The 9,988-nt window shown below is 43.3% G+C and overlaps 1 protein-coding gene across 2 annotated transcripts in view; it reads left to right on the top strand.

Annotated features, from left to right (window-relative positions):
* The first annotated feature begins 394 nt into the window (after positions 1-394).
* Slc25a43 (solute carrier family 25 member 43) overlaps positions 395-9,988 on the top strand; it is a 45,794-nt gene continuing 36,200 nt past the window's right edge. The window contains exons 1-2 of one of the 2 annotated variants that reach the window (XM_040284817.2): positions 395-778; positions 7,630-7,871. In XM_040284817.2, coding sequence (XP_040140751.1) covers positions 504-778; positions 7,630-7,871 — 517 coding nt within the window. In that variant the 5' untranslated portion in view covers positions 395-503. The remainder of the gene's footprint in view (positions 779-7,629; positions 7,872-9,988) is intronic. The other variant, XM_005319382.5, reaches the window with a different exon arrangement.

Below are 9,988 nucleotides of genomic sequence, written 5' to 3'. Positions count from 1 at the left end.
TCTGATAGGTAGTAGCCATGGTTATTACTGGTTTGTCCATTCTACACTGCGTAATGTTCTGGGCTTTTTATTGGGGCAGGGGGAAAAAAAAGATTGGAGAGAAAAGGAGAAAGAGGAAACAGCAGGGGGAAGAAGAGGTCTAGGAGGCTTGAGAAAAGGGGCAAACCTGAAGAGGGGCAGAGGAATCTCTGAACACTTAGAAAACAAAAAATTCTAGCTGGCTAGGACTTGAGAAAATACACTGACAGTTCTCAACTGACAACCGAGTCATGACAACTGTAGAGTCCCCATGCCATTCAACCAGGAGGCCTCACCCCGGGTCAGCTGGCCCTCGACCCCACCCCTAGCCCCAAGGCAGGCTCAGGCGTGGACGGTGTTTCAGTTCCTCCCACGGGTCCGCCCCACGCCGGGCGGGGCCTGGCCTGCCCCCTTTGCTGGTGGCCCACGAACCCCAGGCCCGAGCCACGCGGTCTCCCGGGCCAGGCCGGGCCGGGCCGGGCTCCATGGCTACGTGGAGGCGGGACGGCCGGCTGACCGGCAGTCAGCGGCTACTGTGCGCGGGGCTGGCGGGGACGCTCAGTCTCAGCCTCACAGCGCCCCTGGAGCTCGCCACCGTGCTGGCCCAGGTCGGCATCGCACGAGGCCACGCCCGGGGACCATGGGCCATAGGGCGCCGGGTGTGGCGGGCCGAGGGGCCCCGAGCCCTGTGGAAGGGGAATGGGGTGGCTTGCCTGCGCCTCTTCCCCTACAGCGCTGTGCAGCTCGCCGCCTACCGCAAGTAAGAGCTGGGTCGGCGCGGGCGGGGCAGGGAGGCCGGGACTGGGCCTGGTGCCGTGCGGCGGCTCACCGCCACCTTACTGTCTGAGGTCGGGCCCTATAGTGGGGCCTGACCCCTTCCACATCACATGGGGACTCTCAGAGCAGTTAGGCCACAAGGCCACACCTGGAGCCCCAAAGCCCAGTCCCTAAGTTGTTCACTTCCAGGGATTCCTGCCCTGGAAGATGCAGTTTTGTGGCACGCAGCCCAGGCCCTGGGAGTTTTCCCCGAGTGAAAGGGGTGAGGAGGTGGAATGGAGATTTGGGGTAAAGGAATGAGTTCTCCAAAGATGACTCCTGACCGTTCCCATCAATTCAACAACTTGGAAATTTTTGCTTTGGCTGGCTTAGGAGAGAGACCCTCTTGAAGGTGTGTGTGTGTGTAAGTGAGTCTGTGTGGCCAATGCCCAAGAAAAAAGGTCTCAGTTGGGTGGGAGGGACTGGTTCCTCACCTCACAAAAGCCAAAGATTCCTGCCCACTCTCATCCCCAGCCCCAAACCCAGATTAATGCAAGCTTGACTTTATACCCCAATGAAGGCTGCAGCTTCCCTGCCCCTAAGCTGTGAAGGGTCCCCTGGGTCTAATGCTTCACCTCACCCCTTTGCCCACTGGCCTTGTTCTTTGGGCTTTTGCACTTTCTCCTGCATCCATAGCTACTCCTTAGGAAAAAATCTAGATATGCACATGTGGAACGAGCCCAAAAGCTTCCTCAGGGCTTAGAGATATTTGTCTTGAAACTGGAGAAGCAGCCTAAAAGAAAACTAGAAGCAATGGCATTCTAGGAAAGGGAGCAGTTTCTGTATTTGGAAGGATACTCCTTGTGTTCTTATTCAGTGGGCACTGGCCTTGTCTCTAAATTAGACAAACAGCACATAGCCCAGAGAGCAGATAAGTCTTTATTTGTTTGTGATTTTTTTGTTTGTTTGCAGCACTGGGGTTCAGACCCAGAGCCTCATGCATGCTAGACAAGCCCCTACCACTGAGCTACAACTCCAGTCTCAAAAGCTGGTGAGCCTTGACCTCGTAGTTTAGCCTTGGTGGCTAACAGTCAAAGGATTATTGCCTTGATGCTGTCACTTGGAAGGCTCACCTGACATGTCAAACAAAATCTTTCTCACAGAGTCCTCTCAGCTGGCATTCATTTTATTTCTGTCTGGGAGGAGCATTCCCTTCTCCTTCTCTGAGGAGAGGATCATGGGTAGGATTGTGTGGCATTTCTGTCAAGGCTGTATTCCCTCCACAGCCCCCCTTGCCCTCAGCAACATCTGCCTGCAGTCTGTAAATAATCTCTTCTAGGTTTTAATAATTGAATTTCTCCTCACCTCACCCTTTCTCCACAAAGTGATATGGAAATCTTCCTTTGCGTGGGATAGAAATGTGTACCATGGAACTGGAAGCAGAATTTCAAAAGGCAGGTTCAAGTATTGTGGCTTTTCTGCTAATCACTGTGTGTGTGTGTGTGTGTGTGTGTGTGTGTGTGTGTGTGTATCATTACATTTCTACAACTCCTGTCTCCTGCCCTGTAAGGTCTTTAGACAGGAAGAATTATGTCCATTTGACAGATGCAGAATTGGGCTCAGACTGGTATACTACATCAGTGACAGAGTTGAGTGCTACCACGGGGCTCTCTGACTCCATTTCTCATACTCTTTCTATTACATCTTGCCGCCTCACTCTCCCTTTCCCACCCCTCTCTCCAAATTTATTTGACATTAATTTAGTTAGGGTACATGAAGTACTCACTGTGTGCATAATGCTGGGAACAATGCAAGGATGGGAGGGGATGATCTCTCTGCCTCCAAGAGCTTATAGAGTAATATAAGAATAAGACCAGTAGACTAGTAGGTGCATCTCTAACCATAACATATGAAGTAGCATATGATTGTTGAGGATAAAGTGCTATAGAAATGTGCACATTGGATAAGGGAAGAAACAAAGAAGGCATAAAGACTTCACAGAGGAGGAACAAAGATTTGAGTTTGGCCTTGAGGTAAAGATCAGGAGAAAGAACTGCAGGTAATGTCAGCAAAGGCCAGAGGCGGGAAGGCATGCAGCATGACTGGAAATGCAGCAGGAAAGGCAGGTTGGGATATGATCTTGGAGGATCAGATTAAGGAATTTAGATTCAACTTGGTATGCAAGGTTAGCTGTGGGAAAATTTTTGCAGGGTGGGGGAGGAGGCAGTGTTGTGATTAAAGCAGTTCATGTAGAATGATTGTCATATGGTAGCATGGTAGGATGACTAGAAAGGAGGAAGGTTAGGGTGGCAGGACCAGTTAGGAACCTGTTGCTCTAGTCCACATGGCAACTGAGGGCACCTGAAATAGGCTAGTGACTGTAGAAGAGAACAATGCATGGGAGAACAGAGGGTTACATGAGCTAGATTTGCTAATATCTTTCTTCCTGCAGGATTATTTTCTTTCTGGAAGCTAAAAAGAAGTATTTCAATAAATGGCAAGGCATAGCCAGAAAGCAAAGTGGTTGATTAATCACAATGTCATCCTTCCTACCTAAAGATGATATTCATGATTCATCATTATACTGACTCATTTCTGCTCTTTTCCTGACGACAAATTTGTAAAACAGGTGGATGGGATAATGTCACTGCTTCTGCTCGTGAGTTTGAACAAAGCATAAACATTTGGCATGTTCAGGGAAACAGAGTGCTTAAGCCACTTGTCTCCAAACACAATGACACAGCTGGAACTTAAAACTAGGTCCTCTGGCTCCTGAAGCCACTCCAGAGCTCTGTCTACCATTTCACAGCAGAAATATCTGCTTACTCAAATTAAAGATCAAAAGAGTCCACTTGATAGTGTCTATCAGTAGGTAGGTTCCTGTCATAAACCAATGACAAAATGGATGGCTTACAAATACATCAAATAGAAGAACCTCTCTCAACTTTATTTTTCTATCTAAACTTTGGTTTGGGTCCCTGCAGCTCTGAAATTGTTTAGAACCAATGCCATTTCCTTGTTGAACAACTGCTCCATAAGCATGTGTTTGGCTACATTTGCTGCTAGCCTGTGTTAGGTTGAAGTGTTAGCCATTCTAACCACACGTATCCAAGGTGTGTGTAATGTCTGTGCTGGCTGAAAGGAAGGGGTTACTGCAGTTCACTAGCTTATCCAGATTCCCGGGGAAAAGCTTCTGTGCATGTATGTATGTGTGGGGGTGGGAGGAAGAACAGAAATGGGAACCCCAGCATTCCCAGCCAATCAGACAAGCATTTAAGATGTAGGGACCAGGATAACGTCATTTGTGGCCAATCAGGGTTGCTTGTCTTGATTTAGCAATTCTAATGAGAGATTGATGTTCTTTGTCCCTATGTCAGATGATAGGAGTCTGAGAAGAAAGGGTTACCTTTGGTTCTTCTTTTTAATTTTGTATATTTAATAGTAAGACCCTACTTGGGGCTGGGGTTGTGGCTCAGTGGTAGAGCACTTGCCTAGCATGTGTGAGGCCCTGGGTTCAAGTCTCAGTACCGCATATAAATAAAATAAAGGTCCATTTACAACTAAAATAAATATATAAAAAATAGTAAGACCCTACTTTATAAAATAGACTGATATAAGATAAGGTTCTACTTCTAGTTCAAGTCATCGAGAGGACCAAGGGCCTGTTTCCCACTGGTTGTTCCATTAGTCATTTCCTTATCAGGCTTGTTCAGCTCTCATTTATGATCTATGCTGAGAGCTAGCCCAGTGTCTGGCACATTATGGATATTCAACAAATGTGTAATTAATCAGTGTCCTAGACGTGGCCAAGTGGAATGGGGACTAAGGGTGGGACAATGAGAATGAATGATGTTTCTTTTGGCTATTCATACTCCACCTTCTAGGTTGTTTCAGCTGCTGCCAACATCCAGTCAAGCATTTCCACTTCCTCTGTCTTCCCTACCCCTCTAACTTGACAGCAGTGCCAAGGGAGAGGGGAGAGGAATGAAGAAGGATATAGACAGTAAGAATGAGGCAAATAGTATATTAGTGAATGCCAGCTTTAGTTACATGCATTATTAAAAAGTGGTTGGTTAACTCACTGGGTGCACTGGCACACACCTGTAATCCCAACTACTTGGGAGGCTGAAGCAGGAGGATTGAACATTTGAGGCCAACCTGGGCAACTTTTGAGACCCTGTGTCAAAAAGGGCTAGGGATGGATGTAACTTAGTGATAAAGCACTCCTGCATTTGATTTCAGTACTCCCCCTCCAAAAAAATAGTTGGTTTACTCAAAGGATTGTTTCAATTGACAGTTAAGGCGGGTTAACAAAATGAAGATTTTCCTACAGCTCAGAAGAGATGTGTTTAATCAATGAATGTTTTCTAGGAGCAGAGGTGCTAGCCTAGAACCTTTTAAGATGGTTTCACTTTAACAGTCACTCATCATGCACAGGGCCCGGGCCTGCTGACAGCTGAAGGAGCAAGAAATAATCTCTACGCTAGAGGTTTGAAAGCCAAAGTACTGGGGATGCTCTCATTTTAAATAAATAAATAAAACACTTATGTTAGCCTAGCTATGTTCACTTATATTTCAAACCTTCACTATCTCCCTCCCCATTTCCACTATTTGGCAGAAATTATTATTTTTTTCTGGCTTCAAGCCCTTTAGTATTTTGTTCTCATCAGCAAAGAGTAAAATCCCTTTGCTTCCTGGCCAGGGAGTGGATGAAAAGTCCCCTTGTAATGATTTCTGCCAGGATAGGCCCTTGTGACTGGGGATGCCCTGCTTAGAAGAATTGTAACAGAGAAGCTTTATGTTTTGCCTTTGGAAAACTCCACCCAAATACATTTTAACTAAATTGTAAAACTGCAGAAAGATAAAAAGAATAGTCTACCAAACACTCAAACTGAATGGCCTCAAGTGATCCTCCCACTTTAGCCCCCTGAGTGGCTACAGGTATGGGTCACTGCATTGGGCAGCCACATTTCTTTTTCAGATACAAAAAGATGTAACAGAAAAAACTGAATTCTTCATTCTCATTTCCAGTCCCATTGCTTCTCCTCTTTCCCAGAGGTTTATTTTCATACTTCTTCATATATATTTATTCATGAATAGTATAAGGCATTGCTGTAAGGGTTTCTAAATTAAATAGATGGTTATCATACACTATATATCACTGCAGCTTACTTTTTTTCATTGAACATTATGCTTTTATGATTTATCTATATTGACAAATAGTTCCAAGCTCATTCATCTTAATGGTTATTTAATATCTATGGTATGACAGTGCCACAATTTATCCATCTCCTTACCCATGGAAGTTTAGTTTGCATGAGCTTTTCATATTTATAAATACTACTGTAGTATGTCTTCATACATATACTTGCAAGGGTTTCTCTAGAATGTACACTTACAAATGGAATTAATGGAATAAAGATAGATGTTTCTCCAGTTTCGATAGATACTGCAAAGTGGCCAAATTTCTATTTCTCCCAGCAATGGGTGAGACTTATTTCCAAATTTGAAAGCCAATTCCCACCATCATTTCACATTATCAGACTTTTTTGACCTTTGCTAATCTTCTTGGTGATAAATGGTATCTTGCCATTGTTTTATTTGTCATTTTTCTGGTAACTACTGAGACAGAGCATCTTCTTTTATAATTATTGTTAAAAGGAAAATTCCTTAGATCACTTAAAGCAGTAGAGCTTATTTGAACAAAACAAATACAAAATTCACATATCAAACAGCTCCCAGAATCAAGCAGGCTTGGCAAACTCCAAACAATAGTGTGGTCAGACATTATTTATAGTACAGTAGAATGAATGCCTAGAAAACAACTTAATTAGCCTCAGCCTAGTCAATCAACTAATCAGTTGGTTACAGCTTAAGGCTAATTATTTATAGCCTAATAAGTTAACTAACTGGCTATAGGACCTTCTGCAGCGAAAGTTCAGTTACTATGGTTAAACTCTGTATCAGGTCTGTTAGGCCCAGTATAGGTGCTCAATCCAAATCCATGACCTCCTACAAAACTTTAACATTACTAAAACTATATTTTCAAAACTCAATTTCTGGGATGCTGAAAGTCATCATTTCAAGAAATTCTATTTCTTTTTAAGTTTTAACAGGACTGAAAGAGTGCATTCCAATTTAGTATTTGCCAAGTACTTCTGTGTGTTTATACCTCACAGGCAAGCTAGACTTGACAGATATGCAGATAAAAGGGGAAACTGCAGCAGGGCAGGGTGGCGTACACCTGTAATCCCAGTGGCTCAGGAGGCTGAGACAGGAGGATTGAGAGTTCAAAGTCAGCCTCAGCAACTTAGCTAGGTGCTAAGCATCTCAATGAGACCCTGTCTCTAAATAAAATTTAAAATAGGGTTGGAGATGTGGCTCAGTGGTTGAGAGCCCCTGAGTGCAATCCTTGGTACTCCCCCCAAAAAAAGCAGAGGGGGGAACTGCTTGAAATGAAGTAGGAAGAATTTATGATAGAAATAAATAAAAGGGTTAGGTATCTTTTCTTTATTGCTAACTAGCATTATAAAAATATAGGATTTAAGGGGAAGGGAAGGGGCATGGTGGAATGAAATGGATATCATAACCCTAAGTACATGTATGAAGACACAAATAGTGTGAAAATACTTTATATACAGCCAGAGATAAGAAAAAATGTGCTCTATATGTGTAATATGAATTGTAATGCATTCTGCTGTCATATGTAACAAATTAGAATAAAAAAAGGATTTAAATACATTATTCATCAATTCTAATAGTAGAAATTACCACTTTATAAAGCACTTATTTCGAGAAGTAGTGTAAACACAATCCATATCTGATTCTTTTGGGATTTTCCCTATTTTCTCCCAGGTTTGTTGGGCTGTTCACAGATGACTCAGGCCATATTTCCCAGCAGAGCTCCATTGTAGCTGGGAGTCTCGCAGGCATAGTCTCCACCATTGTGACATATCCTACAGACCTCATCAAAACCCGGTTGATTGTGCAGAACATGCTGGAACCGACTTACAAGGGAATCTTCCATGCTTTTTCTACTATTTATCAACAGGAAGGGTTCCTGGCCCTTTATCGAGGGGTTTCCCTCACTGTTTTAGGTAAGATGGAACATTTCACCTTGTTCAAGAAAAGACTATGTTCGCTGGCATATGTGAATGTTTTACATACCTTTATAACCAGTGAAATCAGTTTCACCAAGGTCAAGTTCATATGAATTCAATCCATATAAAGCCAATTACTTTATTCTGTTCCATAACCATATACCCCATTCCTAAACTTTGGCCAGTCACATTCCATGGAAGAGAGGAGCACAGAATACAAGTGGTTCAGCTATACTGGTAGAAAAGCAGACCTCAACGTTGCTGCTGGGCAGCATGATCTTTTCAAATGCATTTGTTTCACCACCTGCCCTTTTTAAAAGCCTTCCTTGGCCTCTTCTGAGCTAAGGAGGAAAACTCAAACTCCTTATGGCATTTCAAATCCTTCAGACCTGCCCCTGCCAATCTAGTCCACCTTATCCCATCCAGTGCCACCTGCACTCATGTGCAACCATACAGGACTTGTGTTTCCCAGAAATACTATTCCTTCATACATGCCATTCCCTCTGCCTGAACTGCCTTTCCACTCTCTTTATGCCTAATGAACTCCTAATCCATTCCTCCAGACCAAGTTTAAAAGATCTCTCTTCTGTCAAGTCCTTCCTCATTCTCCCAGTCAAACCGAATCCTTTCAATCCTTGTGTACCTAAAGCATGTTGTATAGGCCCCTATTATGATGCATATCAGGGACCATACCCTTATTAGTTTTTCTGGGATCTTTTTTATTTTTTATTTTTAGTTGTAGATGGACACAATACCTTTATTTTATTTGTTTTTATTTTTATGTGGCACCAGGGATCGAACTTAGTGCCTCACACATGCTAGGCAAGTGCTCTACCACTGAGCCACAACCCTGGCCCTTTCTGGGATCTTTTGCCCTTGATGATAACTATCTCCAAGAATTGGCCTGCACCCTTGTATTCCCAGCACCTGGCATAGGGCCCAGCACATACCATGAACTCTCCAAATTTTTCTGAATAAAGGTAAAAGGGAGGTTGGTGATTCATTTTTAATATGTTCATTAAATAGGGGCTGGGGATGTGGCTCAAGCAGTAGCGCGCTCGCCTGGCATGCATGTGGCCCGGGTTCGATCCTCAGCACCACATACAGATAAAGATGTTGTGTCTGCCAAATACTAAAAAAAAATAAACATTAAAATTCTCTCTCTCTCTCCCTCTCTCTTTCTTTAAAAAAATATGTTCATTAAATAAATATTACCTGGTCTAAAGGTAAGCAATCCCACTTGTGTTATCTCCTCTTTTAAATCTCATTTTGTGGGAGAAATTTAGTCCCTCTGTAAGCCAAAGATGTCGCCCAGTTTCTGGAAGTTTGTAAGAGGGCCACCTACTGTGTTAGTGGCTCACCATCTTAGTTACTAGAAAGGTGAGGATGCCTCACAAGGTAGCGTGCCCACTGGGCCCTGATAAAACTGTGTCATTCTCAAAAGCAAGGTCAGATATCCTCTCCAAATACAGTTTTCACAAAATACTTTCTTAGCTAGAGACCAGTCCCTTCTAAGCTCCAAAATGTAATTAAGTGCTGCCCACTAACTTTCCTTTTATGGGAGTGATTTTTTCCCAACATTTTATTTGAGATTTCCAGAAAAGTTAGAAGACTTATAAACACCATATATCTACCATTTAGATGGTACACTTATCATTTTGCCAGGGTGGAGGTGGGAGTTCGTTGTTTTTGTTTTGTTTTGGGGGGGGGTTGTTTTTATTTGCAGTACTGGGTATTCAGCCTAAGGGCACTCTGACACTGAGCTATGCCCCCAGTCCTTTTTATTTTTAATTTTAAGACAGGGTCTCACTAAGTTGCCCAGGTTGGCCTCAAACTTTTGTTCCTCCTGCCTTGGCCTCCCAAATAGATGGGATGACAGGTGTGTGCCATCATACCCAGCTCACTTAACATTCTTGCTTTATCACATATCTATCCATCCTAATCTTCAGCTCATCTTTTTTTAAATATTTTTATTTTATTTCTATGTGGTCCTGAGGATCAAACCCAGTGCCTCACACATGCTAGGCGAGCGTTCTATCTCTGAGCCACAACCCCATCCCTTATCTTTTCATTGACAATTTCAATGTAACTTTTGAACACCAGTGCACTTGATC

Source organism: Ictidomys tridecemlineatus, chromosome X (genome assembly GCF_052094955.1).
Source record: "Ictidomys tridecemlineatus isolate mIctTri1 chromosome X, mIctTri1.hap1, whole genome shotgun sequence".
NCBI lineage: Eukaryota > Metazoa > Chordata > Mammalia > Rodentia > Sciuridae > Ictidomys > Ictidomys tridecemlineatus.
The sequence above is the reverse complement of the archived record's forward strand: the minus strand, read 5'-3'. Positions and strand labels throughout refer to the sequence as shown.